At 46.3% G+C, this 21,841-nt stretch overlaps 1 protein-coding gene across 1 annotated transcript; it reads left to right on the forward strand.

Moving 5' to 3' along the window:
* Window positions 1-835: 835 nt before the first annotated feature.
* On the forward strand, window positions 836-17,259 carry LOC120920467 (protein Flattop-like). Its single transcript, XM_040332580.1, has 5 exons — window positions 836-904; window positions 5,195-5,257; window positions 9,331-9,411; window positions 15,729-15,905; window positions 16,933-17,259. The coding sequence occupies exons 1-5, from the start codon at window positions 878-880 to the stop codon at window positions 17,194-17,196; spliced, it is 612 nt and encodes a 203-aa protein (XP_040188514.1). The 5' UTR covers window positions 836-877; the 3' UTR covers window positions 17,197-17,259.
* The last annotated feature ends 4,582 nt before the right edge of the window (window positions 17,260-21,841 follow it).

Raw genomic sequence — 21,841 nt, forward strand, 5'->3', positions numbered from 1 at the left:
AAAACATGGTGTCCCCCCCTCCTCAATAAAACATGGTGTACCCCCCTCCTCAATAAAACATGGTGTCTCCCCCCCTCCTCAATAAAACACGGTGTCTCCCCCTCCTCAATAAAACATGGTGTCCCCCCCCTCCTCAATAAAACATGGTGTCTCCCCCTCCTCAATAAAACATGGTGTCCCCCCCCCTCCTCAATAAAACATGGTGTCCCCCCCTCCTCAATAAAACATGGTGTCCCCCCCTCCTCAATAAAACATGGTGTCCCCCCCTCCTCAATAAAACATGGTGTCCCCCCCTCCTCAATAAAACATGGTGTCTCCCCCCTCCTCAATAAAACATGGTGTCCCCCCCTCCTCAATAAAACATGGTGTCCCCCCCCTCCTCAATAAAACATGGTGTCCCCCCCTCCTCAATAAAACACGGTGTCCCCCCTCCTCAATAAAACATGGTGTCCCCCCCTCCTCAATAAAACACGGTGTCTCCCCCCCTCCTCAATAAAACATGGTGTCCCCCCCTCCTCAATAAAACACGGTGTCTCCCCCCCTCCTCAATAAAACATGGTGTCACCCCCCTCCTCAATAAAACATGGTGTCCCCCCTCCTCAATAAAACATGGTGTCCCCCCCTCCTCAATAAAACACGGTGTCTCCCCCCCTCCTCAATAAAACATGGTGTCACCCCCCTCCTCAATAAAACATGGTGTCCCCCCTCCTCAATAAAACATGGTGTCCAGCTACAGAGCATCACGTTCCCATTCATCCCACCAACGGCCAATCAGCAAGCAGTGGGAGTTGACGTTAGTGGCTGCTGTGGCCCCGCCTCCCCTGGTGACCGTTGCTTGGTAACGGGAGTGTAAACAGAAAGAGGAGAAGGGAGCAACATGGCCACACACTACAGTGCCAATCAGGTACGTCGATCGCGTCTGTCCTCTGTACAATCGTCTCTGTGTGTGTGTGTGGGGGGGGGTCTCTGTATACAGGGGAGGGGGATTTATAATGACAGGGCGCTCGTGAATGATCACTGCGAGGGATTGGGGCGCACAATAATTGGGGGGGAGGGGAGTATCAGCGAACACCGCGCAGAAACGATCGCCTTAAAGGATCCGCCCACTTGTATAGGTCATAGGTTGACCCTCACACCGCAGAGCTGTTAGCAAATTGTATCCGATACGCCGGAAATTCAGAAGCACCGCCAATTTCTGACGCAGGACGCCGCCGCCTGCGAGCGTCTCCTAAACCTGCACAAAATCGCATCTCTGCGCGCCTTTATAAAAAAAAAAACGCGCATTGCATTTGCTGGTTAATGGCACCCATCGAACCCAGCAGCACGCAAAGCACGCGGTTTAAAAAAACGCGCAACGCGGCAGAAAGATGAGATTTTCCCGCCGCTATTGTTACGTGTAGGGCAGCCCATTGAAATGAATGAAACACGCACGCACGCAAAAAATTGCGCATTTAGAAAACGCAGATGGGGGCCAAAGTGCGTTGGGCCGCCGTTCCAAACTCAACATCACCGCCAAACGCATCAACGTATTGTACAACGCATTGTAACACGTGCGTTCCCATGATGCATTGATGGGGGGGGGGGCTCATTTTTTACACGGGCGTGCTCTCCAGTACAGCGTACCTGCGCCGTGGATCTTGGTACCCTTCTAGACTTGTTTTTCGGGTCATTCGTTACGATCGCAATTCGTAAATTTGTCAATTTTCCAAAATTTTAAATTGTAAATTAGAAAATTCATAAAATCTAAAATTCCGTACATTCGAAAAGTGGAAAGTTCATAAATTTCTAAATTCAAAAATTCCTAAATTCGTCAATTCGAAAATTCATAAATTCGTAAAATAAAAAATGTGAAAATTAATAAATTCATAAATTCAAAAATTCGTCAATTTGAAAATTCATAAATTTGTAGATTCAAAAGTCGAAAATTCGGGTCATTCGTCATGATTGCAATTCATAAATTTGTAAATTCGTAGATTCGAAAATTCTGACATTCTTGACTTGTTTTTCAGGTTGTTCGTTATGATTGCAATTCGTAAATTCATAAATTAGAAAATTCGTAAATTATGAATTTTCGAATTTTCGAATGTACGAATTTTCGAATTTTTAAATTTACGAATTTTTGAATCTTCAAATTAATTAGTTACATTCAATTTGTTTAGATGCGGCATTCATTATTTCGGATAATTCGTATTCGTTACTTTCACTAACAGCCAAATTTGAAAGGAAATTCCAATACCTGGAATTTATTAATTAGTAAAAGTTATTATTAGTTACCGTATTTATTGGGGTATAGCGCGCTCCGGCGTATACCGCGCACCCCTAAAGTGGACCCGACATTCCTGTGGAAAAAAGATTTTTGTACTTACAGTTTTGGTGTCTTGCGCGGCGGCCTCGTCGGGTCCGGCGTCCGTCTGCGGCTTCGGGTGTCCTCTTCGTCGGGTCCGGCGTCCTTCTGCGGCGTCCTCCCCGCTCGTTTCCTGCGCCGAGTTTGAATACTGCGCCGGCATATACCGAGCGCAGTACACTCGGGTATAGTCGGGCAGTCTCGGCTCCTCTCGCGCTCACGTCCTGTACGTCCAGGACGTGAGCGCGAGCGGAGCCGAGACTGCCCGACTATACACAAGTGTACTGCGCTCGATATATGCCGGCGCAGTATTCAAACTCGGCGCGGGAAAGCGGGTATCGGCGTATATCGCGCACCCAAGATTTTGCCCTGATTTTCAGGGCAAAAAAGTGCGCGGTATACGCCGATAAATACAGTAGTTATTATTTCAGATTTTCTAATCTTCGGGTTTCGGATTTTCTAATTCCGAATTTCCAAATTTAACGAAAATTCGGGAAAAATTGTTTTTTCGTTAATTTGGATATTTCCGAAATTAACGAATTTGTCAAAATGTATTAACCACTTCTGTACCGGGGGCACTACTACACCTTCCTGCCCAGGCCAATTTTCAGCTTTCAGCGCTGTCGCAATTTGAATGACAAGTCGTGTAACGCTGCACCCAAATACATTTTTTATCATTTTGTTCCCACAAATAGGGCTTTCTTTTGGTGGTATTTGATCACCTCTGCGATTTTTATTTTTTGCGCAACTAATAAATAAAAAAAGACTGAAAATTTTGAAAAAAACGAAGGGTCAGATTCAGAGAAGAAGTACACCGGAGTATCTGCTGATACTCCGGCGTACTTTCAAATTTCCCGCGTCGTATCTTTATGTAATTCACAAACAAATATACGACGGCATTTGGCTAAGATCCGACAGGCGTACGGCTTCGGATCTTAGGATGCAATACTTCGGCCGCCGCTGGGTGGAGTTCGCGTCGTTTTCCAGCGTCGGGTATGCAAATTAGCTTTTACGGCGATCCACGAAGGTACGCGCGCTTGTTACGTCGTTTTTTCCCGTCGCAAAGTTAAGCCTGCTTTTTCATGGCTTCAATTTAGACGAGCCATGTTAAAGTATGGCCGTCGTTCCCGTGTCGAATTTCACATTTTTTTTTTTTTTTTGCGTAAGACGTCCGGGAATACGAAAGTATGTTACGCACGTCGCCATTCAAAAAAATGACGTCACTTCGCGCAAAGCACAGCAGGAATTTCAAAACGGAGCATGTGCAGTACGTCCGGCGCGGGAGCGCGCCTAATTAAAATGGTACACGCCCCATTTGAATTAGGCGGGCTTGCGCCGGACGGCTTTACGTTACACCGCCGTAAGTTTACACGCAAGTACTTTGTGAATTAGGCACTTGCGCTGAAAATTTGCGGCGGTGTAACGTAAAGACGATACGTTACGCCGCCGGATTTGTACCTGAATCTGGCCCTAAGTTTTTCTTTGTTTCAGTTAATTTATTTTGTAAATAAGTACCTTTTCTTCTTCAGTGACGGGCACCGATGAGGCGGCACTGATGATGGGCACTGATAGGCGAGACTGATGGGCACTGATAGGTGGCACTGGTATGCGGCACTGATGGGCATTTATAGGCGCCACTGATGGGCACTCATAGCTGACACTGATGGGTACTTATGGGTGGTACTGATAGGTGGCATGGACGGGCACTGATAGGTGGGCACGGATGAGCACTGATAGGTAGCACTGATAGACACTGGTGGGTGGCATTGCTGGACATCACAATTTTTGTTTGTGCCATGATCGTGCCAGTCAGTGCCAATTTGTGGGCACTGATTGGTATATGTTATGTGTACATTTTTACATGTGGATGGCCATGGGGACTTACCTGATCATCCACATGTTGGGTGCTTCCCTGGTGGTCCTGGGCGGCATCCTGGTGGTGCAGTGTGGCGATCCGAGGGGGGAGCTGCGCTGATAAACAATCAGCGCAACCCCCCCTGTCAGGAGAGCCGCCGATCGACTCTCCTCTACTCGTGTCTCTCAGACGAGAGTGAGGAAGAGCCGATCAACGGCTCTTCCTGTTTACATCGTGATCAGCCGTGATTGGACACGGCTGATCACGTGGTAAAGAGTCTCCGCCGGAGGCTGTTTACTGAGATCGGTGTTGCGGTGCGTCAGACTGACACCCTGCAACAATGATCGCCGTGCTGCGCGCCCCCACGGGATCGCGCCGGCTGTTATCCTGCAGGACGTCAATGGACGTCCAGTCAGGATAATACAACCACTTCCCGGACGTCAATATGCTATTGGCCGGGCAGGAAGTGGTTAAATAACTCATTAGTAATGAAAGTATTGATCACGTCTATACTCTTGGTTCTCAGTGCTGCTGCGTATGCCGGCCATGGACATGAACGGGCGCAGGAGGCTGTTGCGCTACTTGCGCATGCGCACAGACGTAAGTTTCCAAATGCCCGAGCGCATGTCCCACTTTACACAAGCGTAGCTGCGTAGAGCCGCCTACAACCAACCGTTCACGTGCTGTACAGGAGCCCCTGGGCACCACAATGGGCAGTGCGTGCACGCCGTTTCCCGGAGAACGCGCCCGCGCACACGAGCCTTTAGGGCCAATTTACATCAATGCATTTTGTGAGCGTTCCACCACAAAATTAGGCGATACGCGGCGCAGGCGTTGATGCTTTAAAGCGCCAATCATTTCGAATGTCGCCTCCAACACACTAAGGCAGCGTACGTGTCACCAAACGTGCAAAGAAAACGCACAACGCTACAAAAAACGCTCCTCTGCGCACACACACTGATCCAAAATCATTCATAATTGTTTCTTGTTTGTAGTACGAGAGCGCGTTCCACCCCCAGCAACTGCAGAACTGGACCGTCCCGAAACCCTACAAACAGGTAACACCCCCCCCCCCCCTCCGACTTACCTCTGATTTCCTATATATACTTACAGTATCTGACAAAAGTAAGTACACCCCACACATTTATGTAAATCTTTTCATGTGACAAATGACACTTTGTATCTACAATGTTGTGTAGTGATTGTACAGCTTGTATAACAGTGTACATTTGCTGTCCCCTCGAAATAACTCAACACACAGCCATTCATGTCTAAACCCCTGGCAACAAAAGTGAGGACACCCCCTAAGTGAAAATGTCCAAATTGGGCCCAAAGTGTCAATATTTTTTGTGGCCGCCATTATTTTTAACCCTCTTGGGCATGGAGGTCACCAGAGCTTCACAGGTTGTCACTGAAGTCCTCTTCCCCTCCCCCATGATGACATCACGGAGCTGGTGGATGTTGGAGACCTTGCGCTCCTCCACCTCTCGTTTGAGGATCCCCCACAGATGATCAATAGGGTTTAGGTCTGGAGACATGCTTGGCCAGTCCATTACCTTTACCCTCAGCTTCTTTAGCAAGGCAGTGGTGGTCTTGGAGGTGTGTTTGTGGTGGTTATCATGTTGGAATACTACCCTGCAGTGCCCAGTCTCTTAAGGGAGGGGATCATGCTCTGCTTCAGTATGTCACAGTACATGTTGGCATTCATGGTTCCCCCAATGATCTGTAGCCCCCCAGTGCCAGCAGCACTCATGCAGCCCCAGACCATGACACTCCCCCCCACCATGCCTGACTGTAGGGAAGACACACTTGTCTTTGTCCTCCTCACCTGGCCCCTCCCACACACCCCTGACACCATCTGACACCAAATACCTTTATCTTGTCTCATCAGACCACAGGACAGGTTCCAGTAATCCATGTCCTTAGTCTGCTTGTCTTCAGCAAACTGTTTGCGGCTCTTTCCTGTGCATCATCTTTAGAAGAGGCTTCCTTCTGGGACGACAGCCATGCAGACCAATTTGATGCAGTGTGCGGCGTATGGTCTGAGCACTGACAGGCTGACCCCTCCCCCACTCCTTCACCCTCTGCAGCAATGCTGGCAGCACTCATACGTCTATTTCCCAAAGACAACCTCTGGATATGACGCTGATCACGTGACCTCAACTTCTCTGGTGGACCATGGCGAGGCGGGGGGAGGGGAACCTGTCCTGTTATACCGCTGAATGGTCTTGGCCCCCGTGCTGCAGATCAGTTTCAGGGTCTCGGCGATCTTCTTATATCCTCGGCCATCTTTATGTAGAGACACAATTCTTTATATCAGATCCTCAGAGAGTTATTTGCCATGAGGAGCCATGTTGTCCTTCCAGTGACCAGTATGAGAGAGTGAGAGCGATAACGCCACATTTAACACACCTGCTCCCCATTCACACCTGAGACCTTGTAAAACTAACGAGTCACATGACACCGGGGGAGGGAAAATGGCTAATTGGGCCCAATTTGGACATTTTCACTTAGGGGTGTCCTCACTTTTGTTGCCAGCGGTTTAGACATTAATGGCTGTGTGTTGAGTTATTTTGAGGAGACAGAAAATGTACACTGTTATACAACCCGTAGGGAGAGCAGTGTATAGCTATACCAGGATATGAAAACATATTACCGAGAGTTATTCTGCATTGGGGCAGGTGGAAGCCTCTTAAAAACGTGTTTCAAAAAAGTTATAAATTGATTTGCATTCTAATGAGTAAAATAAGTATTTGATCCCCTATCAATCAGCAAGATTTCTGGCTCCCAGGTGCCTTCTATACAGGTAACAAGACCTCTGTATGGTCGTTTTTTGGTGGAAGGTCTCAGTTGAGGTGACCTCTCTGATGGTCACTTGTTGGGAGAAGGTCTCAGTTGAGATTAGGAGCACTCTCTTCAAGAAAGTGCTCCTAATCTCAGCTTGTTACCCGTATAAAAGACACCTTCCCACAGAATCAATCAATCAGATTCCAATCTCTCCACCATGGCCAAGACCAAAGAGCTGTCCAAGGGCGTTGGGGAGAAGATTGGAGACCGACACAAGGCTGGAATGGGCTACAAGACCATCGCCAAGCAGCTTGGTGAGAGAGGGTGACAACAGTTGGTGCCACCTAAATTAGTGGGACATTTCAAAGATCACCAAGACCGGGAGGCGCCCCAAACAAATGTATTGAGAATGGATTCCATAGATTGGAGAATACGAGGTGGAATATATAGAGGGGCGTGCCAGAAAACATACAGAAGTTTGGGAAGGAGTATCATTTTTACCAAATTGATGCGGCCCATAACTCCAAGGGGAAGGCGAGACCAGATCTGGGTTTTGGACTTTAGAGTATCAAAAAGGGGTTCAAGGTTAAGACTTATGAGTCTGGCAGGGAGTGGGAGACTTGGAAACCCATATACCTGATCCTCTTTCCTTACCAAGTGGGGGGCAGCCTGATCTGCCATAGGGGCTCCAATGTCTAGTGGGAGAATTCAGGATTTAGTCCAGTTGATCTGTAGGCCCGAGTAAACCCCAAATTGCTTGATAAGCTGCAAAGCAGATGTTAAAGAGGGGCCAGCATCCTCAAGGTAGAGGAGCACGTCATCCACATATAGACTGATGACTTTCATACGATGACCCATATCACCTGAAAAGTGAGCATGACAGAGGTCACATCAACTGAGACCTTCTCCCGAAAAGTGACCATGACAGAGGCTACCTCAACTGAGACCTTCCACCGAAAAGTGACCATTACAGAGGTCCCCTCGTACTGAGACCTTCTCCCGAAAAGTGACCATGACAGAGGTTACCTCAACTGAGACCTTCCACCGAAAAATGACCATGACAGAGGTCACCTCAACTGAGACCTTCCAACAAAAATAGCCATGACAGAGGTCCCCTCGTACTGAGACCTTCTCCCGAAAAGTGACCATGACAGAGGTTACCTCAACTGAGACCTTCTCCCGAAAAGTGACAATGACAGAGGTCACCTCAACTGAGACCTTCCCCCAAAAAGTGACCATGACAGAGGTCCCCTCGTACTGAGACCTTTTCCCGAAAAATGACCATGACAGAGGTTACCTCAACTGAGACCTTCTCCCGAAAAGTGACCATGACAGAGGTTACCTCAACTGAGACCTTTTCCCGAAAAGTGACCATGACAGAGGTTACCTCAACTGAGACCTTCCACCGAAAAATGACAATGACAGAGGTCCCCTCGTACTGAGACCTTCTCCCGAAAAGTGACCATGACAGAGGTCACCTCAACTAAGACCTTCTCCCAAAAACTGACCATGACAGAGGTCACCTCAACTGAGACCTTCCCCCGAAAAGTGACCATGACAGAGGTCACGTCAACATAGTCAACAGGCTGCCCTACGCGCACATGTAAAGTACACCAAAAAAATCACGAGTGGGGACACGTGACATGGGAATGGGTTACCATGGAGAGTTTTTCTTTTTTGCCATCTGTGTACCCATTTTGGAAATTTCCCTTCACTTCCTGTCTGTAACCAAAACAGGAAGTGAGAGAAAATCTCTGCAAAGTGAAGGTATCCCAGAAGTGGGAGACTTTGGGATTTAGTCCAGTTGATCTGTAGGCCAGATTAAACCCCAAATTGCTTGATAAGCTGCAAAGCAGCTGTTAAAGAGGGGCCAGCATCGTCAAGGTAGAGGAGCACGTCATCCACATATAGGCTGATGACTTTCATACGATGACCCATACCAACTACACAAACTTTAATGAAGAGCATTTGTTTATAGCCACTGCTGTGGAGTGCCAGCTTTCTCTATATACCACTTTAATACATTGGCGGTGTTACTGCACCTAGGACAGCAGAGGGCGCTGCTCTCCCCACAGTCTTACCAGGTCTGTTATGTGAAGGCGAAGCATGAAAATGTGAAGGCGAAGCATTAAAATAAAGTTGTTCCAAATCAGAAACAAGGAGAAGAAATAAAGTATTTTTTTCTCCTCTGACAAAAAATGACAATTTTTTATTAAAAACAACTTTATTTATTTTCAGTGTGACACTACACTACATTTAAAGGCTATGCATGTTATTGTTTGTTTGCTCTTGATCTTTCATTTTGAATGTTGTGCCTCTTGTTAACGTCATGTGTCTCTTTCAGTATCCTTCCACCTATGAAGGCTTCACTCAGTTTATCGCCAATGACAGAGGTCATCTGCTTTCCGGAGTACCCAGGGCCAAGGTAACCTTCCTGGATCGGTCAGAGGTCACCTCAACTGAGACCTTCCACCAAAACTTGACCAAGACAGAGGTCCCCTCGTACTGAGACCTTTTTCCAAAAAGTGACCATGACAGAGGTCACCTCAACTGAGACCTTCCCCTAAAAATTGACCAAGACAGAGGTCACCTCGTACTGAGACCTTTTTCCAAAAAGTGACCATGACAGAGGTCACCTCAACTGAGACCTTCCACCGAAAAGTGACCATGACAGAGGTCACCTCAACTGAGACCTTCCACCGAAAAGTGACCATGACAGAGGTCACCTCAACTGACTACCAGCTCCCATTCCCCGGCGCAGATAATAAGATCATTAACCTCTCAGCGTTCCCCCTTGAAAGTAGACACCTTACATTACTCCAGAAGGGATTATCCTTCTCCCCATTAAATAATATGGAAGAGTTCACGGTCTATAAGGATATCATATTATTTCTCCGAAAAATCTTTTTTAGATCCTTATATGAGAAGGGCGACACACGAGACCCACCCCTAGACCCCGAAGACCAACAAGTCCTCGCCATCCTGAACTCCTTACTCGAGGAAAACGAAGGGGTCGAGGTTAGTAACCCAACTAGAAGGGAAGCAAAGATAGCTTTCAAATCTAATAAAATGCCACCCCTTAACAAAAATAAATGGCTAAATGTTTTCCTCGAGCTCATTCAGAATGACCTGGAACAAGTCGATTGGAAACTTAAAAGCACTGACAATTTATCAATCTATGAACGTCAGGCTCTAAAGGAACTCAGAGAAGCAAAGAATTTAGTCATTAAGAAAAGTGACAAAGGTGGGAATGTCGTCCTTATGGACGACACCAGCTATGAAGCTGAGGTGAGACGTCTTTTGGGCGACAGCAATACCTATTCGAGGATAGAGAGGAATCCTTTCCCCAAAATGGTTCAAATCTTGAACGACATGCTTGACAATGCGAAAGAGACAGGGATTCTAACTAAACGAGAATACGATTATCTCTTTGTCATTGAATATAACATCCCTACTTTTTATTGTATACCTAAAATACATAAGTCAATGGAAAATCCGCCAGGCAGGCCCATTGTGTCCGCCGTAGGAGGGCCACTAGAAAGAATTGGGAGGTATCTTGACCTCCTATTCAAGGACATGGTTTACCAACTAAAATCCTATGTACAGGATACAAGACATGTCCTTTCAAAGTTAGAATCCCTAACAGTGGAGGAAGATGTGTGGTTAGTAGGCATCGACATAGAGTCTCTCTATACATCTATCCCCCACTCTTGTGGTATCAAAGCTGTCAAAACCTTCCTTGACCAACACTTTTCCGCAATGTCACACCAAAATGAGTTCCTTGTGGACCTTCTCCAATTTGCATTAGCCAATAATTTCTTTCAGTTCGCCTCACAATACTTCCAGCAGATCAAAGGAACCTCTATGGGAGCTGCCTGGGCTCCCGCCTATGCCTGCCTGCATTTGGGGCTGTGGGAGGAGGAAGATGTTTTTACACTGCCAGAATATCATGACCATGTACGGACCTGGCTAAGGTACATAGATGACATTTTTGTCATATGGGCAGGTGACATCGACTCCTTCCACAGCTTCATCGGTAGGCTAAATGTCAACGAGCGGAACATTCATTTAACCCACACGATAGACAGGAATGTAATTCCCTTCCTTGATCTCAAAATTGGCCTCAAGGAAGGTAGAATCGTCACGTGTACCTACCGCAAAGAGACAGCGGCAAATACTTTGCTCCAGGCAGACAGCCACCACCCACCGTGGCAAAAAAACAGCATCCCCATAGGGGAATTTATCAGGATAAAACGAAATTGCTCTGATAAATCTAACTATGAGTCTGAAAGTAAGGAACTCTATAAAAGATTTAGGGAAAGAGGATATTCACACAAACAGATTAGACATGCCAGGAAGAAAGCAGCCCAACGAGATAGGAGCAGTCTTCTCACCACGAAACCCAAGATGTTAGTATCGGATAACAAGGACTCTAACCCCGTGAGGCTTATTACCACATACGGCCCACAATGGGAAAATGTGAGACAACTATTGGAAAAACACTGGGGTGTACTAGCCGGAAATAGGGTGCTCGCGAAAATTGTAGGCACAAGTCCTAAAATGGTAGCACGTAGGACCAAAAACCTGGGGGATCTCCTGGTCCATTCTGAATTCACCAAACAACCACAGTTCTCCTGGCTATCGGAATATCCGCGTAGTACCGGTATGTTCCCGTGCTCCAAGTGCCAGATCTGCCCATATGTGGACAGAACCAAAAATTTCTGCGATGCTAAGGGTGAGAGGACCTTTGAAATTAAAGGGCTCATAAATTGTGCGACGGAAAGGGTTATCTATATGCTCACCTGCCCCTGCCCTAAGATATACGTGGGCAAAACTAAGAGACAGCTCAGGACAAGGATAGGCGAACATTTAAGGGACATTAAAAATGAGGAAAGGGAGGAAGAAAAACGAAAAAAGGTAGGATATACTGAAAAATACCGTGAAAGCCCACTAGCAAGGCATTTCTTGAAATACCATGGAGGCAGACCCGACGGTCTTCTGGTTAAAGGCATATACACACTAAGGCTACCTGCAAGACGAGGTGATTTTGACAAAGTATTACACCAGAAAGAAAAATGGTGGATATACACTTTGAAAGCTTTAGCGCCCCTCGGTATCAACACCGAATTAAGTATGCAACCGTTCCTCTAAATGTACGTCTCCAGCACTGTCCCCCCCTTAATAAGTCCCCTCATCCCTCTCTTCAGACCTTCCTGATATTTCTAATCTCTCGCAACACACTATACCACTATCAATAGGCATCACAGCAGCCCGGGCCCATTTCATGTGTCCGCAATCCTGCCAGTCCTAGATTAACTATATCTCCCACCTATTGTATGTGTGTACATATTTCTCTTTAAAAATTATTGCTCTAAACTTACAGCATAACGCGGGCTATTAATAGTCCATACCCTTGGTATCAGAATGTATTCTTCGCATAATATGCAATCACTGTTTAATGTTGTCTTATGTCAATGGCCCCCCATCAAATAGATCTTAGTTAGCACTATATTATTGTTTGTGGGAACAAATCAATCTCCCTCTATTAATGCTGCCTCTAATGGGATTTCGTTTGCCAAGAACTCTGATAACATACCAGTGATTAAAGTGAGACAATGACACTAACTCGGCTTCCTATCAGCATACCATCAAGGAACCTATCAGTCTTTACAAACTACAGGAGACTAAATCAACAAACACTCAGAGATGAAACTTTGAACGTACAGTTCAGGAATGTGGGCGTGCATGGCATCATGCTTAAAAAGGAGTGATGCACGGCCCGTTACCAAGCGTCCAGACGAAGCTACGCAAGTCATTTGCGAAACGCGTTGACGTCACACGCTCAGACGTCGGACACACACACACCCCTTACCAGCTGGGACCAGGTGTGGGAGGGAGCGCTAAACCCGACAAGAAACCGATGATATCATCGTCAGCCTGCTGCATACCAGCACGTACACACGCTAGTATACCAGCACTCCAGACAATCTGATCCAGTGTCACGGAGATATTGATCTATATGAGGGTTATCCCTCGAGACGGTACCTTTTCACAAGGTGTATACAGTGTCTGATCGTGCTACTCAAAGCCCTATTAAGGAGCCATATATATGATCTATATATGTAGGATAAATCCTCTCAAAAGATATGGAGAATCTCCAACACAGCCCATCAACTCTAAACACGTGGATGTGGTAAGATCGTTCCACTAATTACTGTTTCAACACTAAACTGCCTTGATTTGAACTGGTTGCATCTTGAACTACACCTCAGAGTTGTACCTCTTTCCAGGAACGATATTGTGTCCAGTTACATCTATGATCTACGAGCGAGACTACCCAGAAATATGACCTAGCGGTCTACTATTTATTATGCTATAAACAGTTTTGTTTCTAGTCTCATTCGCTACTTTTGAGGACACTCTCATTTTTATTGCTGATAGGTCTATAGCTCTCCAATCATAGGATATTTTCCTCCCCATTTACGGGCCCTGACATTTGATGTATGCACAGACCATCACCAATGGAATTTATCCTATCACAGAAAATATCAATCACATAAGGTGGTTTTCTTGGGTAGTTAGCTGCTCCCCCCTCCCTGCAGTGTCACCTCTGTGGTTTGCTCACCATTTATTTGGCTATGCCAATACAAATATGTTTATAACCTTTTCATTAAATTAACTAATAAGGGAATTTCCCCGGTGAGTCACCACAGAAGTGATACTTTTTGTGTCCGGACTGTCTGAGTCTTATTGTTATATGTCTGTTATTGTTTTACGTTTGTTTGTCTGATAACTTCATAACCGCTATTGCGGGAGCTTCTTGTTTCATCAAATAGCTCTGCCACATTTTCAATTTGTATTTACAGTTGATCGATTTTAATCATGTTATGTAACTAATTAATAATTCATTAAATTTAATATTTTTGCATAAATTGAGTATAGTCCGTATTTTGCCTACAGTAGCCTCTCGCCCAGAGGTAACCTTACCCTTTAGGGTCACCGTCTGGGCATTTTGTATATATTTTCAGTTGGTCTTTTGGCTATGGCAAAAAACCCTTTAAATTTTAGGGTGGTCTTCTCTGCATTATTGGTTACTTCATACAATAGGTCAGTGCATGGGACACTTTTCTTTTTCTATTTTGTCACCTCAACTGACACCTTCCATCAAAAATTTACCATGAGAGAGGTCACCTCAATTGAGAACTTCCACCGAAGTGACCATGACAGAGGTCCCCTCGTACTGAGACCTTACGAAAAGTGACCATGACAGAGGTCACATCAAGTAAGACCTTCCCCCAAAAAGTGACCATGACAGAGGTCCCCTCTTACTGAGACCTTTTCCCGAAAAGTGACCATGACAAAGATCACCGCAACTGAGACCTTCTCCCGAAAAGTGACCATGACAGAGGTCACCTCAACTGAGACCTTCTCCCGAAAAGTGACCATGACAAAGATCACCGCAACTGAGACCTTCTCCCGAAAAGTGACCATGACAGAGGTCACCTCAACTGAGACCTTCCACCGAAAAGTGACCATGACAGAGGTCACCTCAACTGAGACCTTCAACCGAAAAGTGACCATGACAGAGGTCACCTCAACTGAGACCTTCTCCCGAAAATTGACCATGACAGAGGTCCCCTCTTACTGAGACCTTCTCCCGAAAAGTGACCATGACAGAGGTCCCCTCTTACTGAGACCTTCTCCCGAAAAGTGACCATGACAGAGGTCCCCTCTTACTGAGACCTTCCCCGGAAAAGTGACCATGACAAAGGTCACCTCGTACTGAGACCCTTTTCAAAAAAGTGACCATGATAGAGGTCACCTCAACTGGGACCTTCCACCGAAAAGCGACCATGACAGAGGTCACCTCAACTGAGACCTTCCATCAAAAATTTACCATGAGAGAGGTCACCTCAATTGAGAACTTCCACCGAAGTGACCATGATAAAGGTTCCCTCGTACTGAGACCTTACGAAAAGTGACCATGACAGAGGTCACGTCAACTAAGACCTTCCCCCAAAAAGTGACCATGACAAAGATCACCGCAACTGAGACCTTCCCCCGGAAAAGTGACCATAACAGAGGTCACCTCTAATGAGACCTTCCACTGAAAAGTGACCATGACAGAGGTCCCCTCTTACTGAGACCCTCTCCCGAAAAGTGACCATAACAGAGGTCACCTCAACATAGTGAAGGGGCTGCCCTACATGCACATGTAAAGTACACGAAAAAAATCACGAGAGGGGACATGTGACATGGGAATGGGTTACCATGGATTGTTGTTTTTTTTTTGCCATCTGTGTCCCCATTTTGGAAATTTCCCTTCACTTCCTGTCTATAGCCAAAACAGGAAGTGAGAGAAAATCTCTGCAGAGTGAAGGTATCCCAGAACTTGTGTCCCCATTGGAAGATTTTAACTATTCCTATTCTGGGGACAACCCAAAATTTGGGGGTTTTCTTTCACTTTTGGTGATAAAGGTCTCCAGGACAAACAAATAGAGAGTGGGAATCTCTGTAATGGGGACACAGACAGCAATAGAAACCTTACAAGGGTTCTAATCCCTCTCCACTCCATCCAGAACTAAAACAAAGGGCCTTTTAGCTATTATTAAACAGCCACAGAGAGCCAGGCAAGCAGCATTTTTGGTAGTTCAGCAGTAGTACTCGATTTTATCAGCAGGGGGAGCACTTTGCAGTCAGATTTTGTGGTCATATATTGTACTCACACTCTCTCTCTTTCAGACCAGCCCATGGGGAACGTTCATGGGGACGTGGGACATGCCTCTGAAGATCCCTCCTTCTAAACTGAGCCACACCTCCCGCTCAGCAGACGCATCGAAACGCCTGACACAGTGGGTTGAGAATTCGGACCCTCTCATCAGCGCCTCCAACGGGCTGAGGCTAACCATCACCGGCAAGGTCTGTACCACCACTAGCCATTCATAATAACACAGCTGGATAGGAGGTCTACCTAATCTTTTCTAGATCTTCTGTAAAATATTTATTGGTGTCCCCTGTGGGGGAAATCTCTTCACTTCCTGTCTTGGTGACACCAGTCATCAGGACAAGAACCAAGACCAAAATTCAACACCGAGGTTGCCATTCTTGTTCACTCTTTTGCTGGAGGTCCATACTGATGACAATGGAAAACAGCTCCAGAAGGAGTGTCTAGGTCAGAGGTGACTTCTACAAAGGCAGCAGGAGTGAGACTCCAAGGTCGGCGTGGAAATTCTCGAGTCCCCAAGAGATACTGTATAAAAGGATACCCCAAAAAGATGAGGTGCATTTGTAATAGAAATACCATTCATGTTGAGCTTTAGGGCTCAAGTGCCTGTACATTCGTTCTGTATGAATAGAATAATAAAAAAAATGGGGGAAAAAAAAGGTTATTAAGCTATTTCTTGCACAAGACGAATATTTTTTATTGATTTAAAATAGAAAATACCACATTTGACCAGTAGATGGCCCTGAGCATCATAGAAAATGATTGTTAGTGACATCTAGTGGCCAAACGCAGTATATTCCATTTTAAAGCAGGAAAAGCATTTGGCCACTAGATGGCGCCAAGTACCACAAGACATTCTTATGATTCCTGGTGCCATCTAGTGGACAAATGCAGTAATTCTGTTTTAAATCAATGAAAAACACTCATTTAGCAGAGGAAATAGCTTAATAATTGTTCCTGTGTTTGTTTGTTGTTTGTCTGATTAGAACAGAACGAATGTAGATGCACTTATTGGTATGCATTTTTAATTTTTTTTAATGACTACAACCCTTATCATTTTTTTGCAAGTGTTTGTCAGGGCAATATTAAAAAAAAAAGTAGTACATTTTTTCAGTAAATAGATACAGATACATGATTTGTCTCCCAATGAACTGTCAGTTTTTGGATGTACTGTCCCTTTAAATCATTTTTTTATGCATCTGGTTACTTTGTTTCAAATAGGCGCAGAAGGCGGGGTCCTGGAAACCGAGTCCAACCCCCAACCAGAAGAGTGGGCGTGCCGCGGGGAGCCCAGAGAAGACGGGAGAGATGGTGGCACAGAGATCACCAGCTGTCACCCCAACTGGCTCTCAGAAAGATGGCCGCAGGAGCTGGCGGGCCCCAGAGGAGGCGGAGCAAGTGCACAGCGGCAGTAGACCGCCATCGCAATGTGATGCTCAGAAAGAAGACCGACACCTCTCTGTGACAACTCCGACTTGCAACTAGGAACTAAAGAATGTTAAATTATCCTAAGAGAAAATAAAAATGTTGACATTATTAAAAAACATTTTCCCATCATCCCTGTGCCGAGTTCCCAGGTCTGTACACCCGCTGTGCCCATTATGAGGGGTTCCTACCATCCCTGTGCTGAGTTCCCAGGTCTGTACACCCGCTGTGCCCATTATTGGAGGTTCCCACCACCCCTGTGCTGAGTTCCTGGGTCTGTACACCCGCTGTGCCAATTATGAGGGGTTCCCACCATCCCTGTGCTGAGTTCCCGGGTCTGTACACCCGCTGTGCCCATTATGAGGGGTTTCCACCATCCCTGTGCTGAGTTCCCGGGTCTGTACACCCGCTGTGCCCATTATTGGAGGTTCCCACCACCCCTGTGCTGAGTTCCTGGGTCTGTACACCTGCTGTGCCAATTATGAGGGGTTCCCACCATCCCTGTGCTGAGTTCCCGGGTCTGTACACCCGCTGTGCCCATTATGAGGGGTTCTCACCATCCCTGTGCTGAGTTCCCAGGTCTGTACACCCGCTGTGCCCATTATGAGGGGTTCCCACCATCCCTGTGCTGAGTTCCCGGGTCTGTACACCCGCTGTGCCCATTATGAGGGGTTCCCACCATCCCTGTGCTGAGTTCCCGGGTCTGTACACCCGCTGTGCCCATTATGAGGGGTTCCCACCATCCCTGTGCTGAGTTCCCGGGTCTGTACACCCGCTGTGCCCATTATGAGGGGTCCCCACCATCCCAGTGCTGGATTTTTATCATAGAATATATGCAGGAAGTATAGTTGGGAGAGCTTTCTTGGACAGTGAGTGCGCTCTCAGTCTGCGGCCCATGGATGCATACGTGCGGTGTGTGGGGATGTTAAAGCCTATCCTTTTTGCTGCTAAACATTTTTGTTGATGGCAAGAAGAAAAAAAAAAAAACGCACAAAACACTCAAACCCCCCAAAAAAAATCTAAAATAAAAAAAATCTTTAAAACAAAAATAAATCATACATACCCATTTAAAACTCTGACCGTTAAAAAAAACAACAACAAAACAAACATAAAAAAACAAAACAAAAAGGGGGTTAAAAAAAAAAAAAAAAAAAGCCTAGAAACCCAGAAAATACAAAAACATCACACAAAAACGATCTATATAAAAAAAAAAACACTAAACCTAAACAAATCCAAATCAATAAAAAAAGGGACCCTTTCTACAGGCAATAGAGATGCCGTTTGGAATGTTCTGTGATGTCCAGCACCAGAACCTAAAGAGTCAGTCCCTGGGGTGGTCCATACGGTTGTGGGAGATCGGCATTCTAGAAGCAGACAATCCTTTGTCTTACATTCGTCCTGAACAATAAGTCTTGTGTTATTTATGGAAGAATCACGAGCTGCCCCCCCCCCCCTCCCCCGATGAACAATGACAACTCACAATCATTATTTAAGAATAGATTTTTATTGAATTATACAGAAGGCGATCTCGCTTGTATGCCGGATAACAATGCGTGAAATGTTCGATTGTAAAAGAACATATAAATATTTCTAATATTAGATTTTATATATTCACCCGGGAATTTGGTTTTGGCAATTTTCACCATTATTAGGGCGGGGTCAAGGGACATAAAATATTATGAAGACTGGGAGATGGATGGAGGACGGCTTGAATGAACGATCTGTACAGAGGTCGGGTAATGTGGAAGTAAATTCCCTTCTGGAACAACGAATACGAGGAATGGGGGGAAGGGAGATTCCCTTCATGTAAATGTAGAATAAACTCGGGCCGGTACAAGAACATCAATGAGCGATGGTTGGTTGGTCGGGAGGACGAGGACTCTAGAATAAACTCAGGGCCAGTACAAGAACATTAATGAGCGATGGTGGGTTGGTTGGTTGGGAGGACGAGGGCTCTAGAATAAACTCAGGGCCTGTTCAAGAACATCAATGAGCGATGGTTGTTGGTTGGGAGGACGAGAGCTCTAGAATAAACTCAGGGCCGGTACAAGAACATCAATGAGCGCTGGTTGGTTGGTTGGGAGGACGAGAGCTCTAGAATAAACTCAGGGCCGGTATAAGAACATCAATGAGCGATGGTTGTTGGTTGGGAGGACGAGAGCTCTAGAATAAACTCAGGGCCGGTACAAGAACATCAATGAGCGCTGGTTGGTTGGTTGGGAGGACGAGAGCTCTAGAATAAACTCAGGGCCGGTATAAGAACATCAATGAGCGATGGTTGGTTGGGAGGACGAGAGCTCTAGAATAAACTCAGGGCCGGTATAAGAACATCAATGAGCGCTGGTTGGTTGGGAGGACGAGGGCTCTAGAATAAACTCAGGACCGGTACAACATCAATGAGCGATGGTTGGGTGGTGGGGAGGACGAGGACTTTAGAATAAACTCAGGGCCGGTATAAGAACATCTATGAGCGATGGTTGGTTGGTTTGTAGGACGAGGGCTCTAGGATAAACTCGGGCCAGTATAAGAACATCAATGAGCGATGGTTGGTTGGTTGGTGGGGAGGATAAGGGATCTAGAATAAACTCAGGGCCGGTACAAGAACATCAATGAGCGATGGTTGGTTGGTAGGACGAGGGCTCTAGAATAAGCTCAGGGCCGATATAACATCAATGAGCGATGGTTGGTTAGTTGGTGGGGAGGACGAGGGCTCTAGAATAAACTCAGGGCCGGTATAAGAGGCGAGTTTGGGTAGGTTGGGTTGTTGATGTAGGGTGGATGGGGAAACAGATCACAAACTACGCTAATCACTGACCCTCTTCATGACGGTCCCTAAAGCAAGGATAGGCAACCCAAGCACTAGAGCCATTGTGGAACCACAAGTCCCATGAGGCACTGCAAAGACTGGACAGTCAAAGGGATGACTCCTGTCAGAAGGGGCATGGTGGGATTTGTAGTTTCACCACTGCTGGGAGTGCCGAGGTTGCCTAAAAGATGCCTTTTCTCCAAGAACGAGAAGGTGAAAGAACTCCATGGACCTTGGAGACCCCTGAAAACCCCACTACATCTGGGGGCTGGGATACCCTATGCTGCTGGGGTAATGGTCTGTAGATTGAACCCTGAAATACACAAGCCTGGAGTGAGTATCCATCATATTGCCGAGGCATTTAACCCTACTGACCAATGAGAAGAACATCTGAGGTTCCTTTTTCCAGTAAGGTGTCCCGTAAGAAAGAAGAGCTTCCGATTGGTCATCATGCTTTCCATTGTGAGCATTATGATGGGTACTCACTCCATGGGTGTGTATTGCAGAGTACGGACTACCACCCATCTAGATGTTTGATACTACACCCACCATCATCAGCACCTCTGGGATTGTCTAGCTGCACTCATGGCTCTAAATGTTGGACATTTCATACAGGACTTCTACTTCCAGGAGGTCGTTTTCATCTGACCAGTCTGATGACATCACTAGCAGTGGGCGGTCCTTCCTCCTGACCTTAACAGAGTCCATGTATTGACCTGGTCCAAGAGAACTCTGAGCCCCGGTCAGTGTGGCTACATCCCCCCCCCTCAAGGGGCAGGTCCATGACACCCTGGGCTTCAACCAGGGACTGGTGACCTCTAGTGGCAGAGATGGTTTAGCACGTGGGGATTTAAAGTATAACTAAAAGGCAAAACTTTTTCGGGATGAAGTGGAGATAGATTAGAACACTTGTCAGGTTTGTATCCCAGTTAGGGAGATACACCCCCTCTATCTGTCCTGTTTACCGAAAGTAAAAAGATCCCCGAATTTTGGGTTGTTCCCCAGAACAAGAATCTGGTGGATATCTTCCAATGGGGAGACTAGTTCTGGTGACCCTCATAATGGATTTCCTCAGTTTAGAGGGATGTCTTCTCACTTCCTGTTTGACTGTGGGATAGGAAGTGAAGGGAAATCTTCAATACTATTGGCCTTTTTCACTTTTTGGAACGGAGTTCCCCTTTAAGCCTGAAGCTGATCATTTTCCGACACACTCAGCTGGATTTAGACGGCATATTTATCTCTTCTCCGTTACATTTGCCCTTTCGGTAATTCCCACGCAAACTGAAGAATTCTAAATGCCGCTTCCCACCACCCGCCCCGGACAAGAGGAGCCATTGTGTGTGAACAGAGAGGAGCTTCATCCCCAGACAGCTCAGAGAAGTCCCAGAGAAGAAGAAACTTGTTGACGGCTCAGAAATAGACACGAGGAGTCGCCCTGGAGGGGTCCATGGATATCCTCCGACTCTGGGATCAGCCGTTATACAAGGAGATGTAATCCCGACTGAAGGACATTGAGTCCGCTCTCTGTATTATACACCATTGCAATAAAGTCCTTGTTTTTACTATTTATCCTTTATTATATCCAAGGGATCTCCTACAGCCTCTTCCCAGACACTTCCTATCTACATGCACTCCAGTGATGGCCGCCTGGCATTTCTCAGGGCCAGCTACCCAATGGTGACAACACTGGACCATGCCTGTGTAATGTGTGTTGGGACATCCACTTGTAGTTTCCATCAGAAGCCTGAATGACAGGGTGACAACACAGGAGCACAGCTGAGAGGCAGGGGCAGAGTGTGGTCACCGTCCTTCTCCACATCCTCCTGTAGTCTCCATTAGAAACCAACGTGACAACAGAGGAGCACAGCTGAGAGACTGGGGCAGAGCGTTGTCACCCTA

Source organism: Rana temporaria, chromosome 13 (assembly GCF_905171775.1).
Source record: "Rana temporaria chromosome 13, aRanTem1.1, whole genome shotgun sequence".
NCBI classification, from domain to species: domain Eukaryota; kingdom Metazoa; phylum Chordata; class Amphibia; order Anura; family Ranidae; genus Rana; species Rana temporaria.

What these genes read in the sequence shown, in the direction of transcription:
- LOC120920467 (XM_040332580.1), top strand. Translation starts at nt 878, where the DNA reads ATGGCCACACACTACAGTGCCAATCAG. An exon ending in CACACTACAGTGCCAATCAG is followed by an intron (nt 905 to 5,194) that starts GTACGTCGATCG and finishes TCTTGTTTGTAG; the next exon opens with TACGAGAGCGCGTTCCACCC. An exon ending in CCGGAGTACCCAGGGCCAAG is followed by an intron (nt 9,412 to 15,728) that starts GTAACCTTCCTG and finishes TCTCTCTTTCAG; the next exon opens with ACCAGCCCATGGGGAACGTT.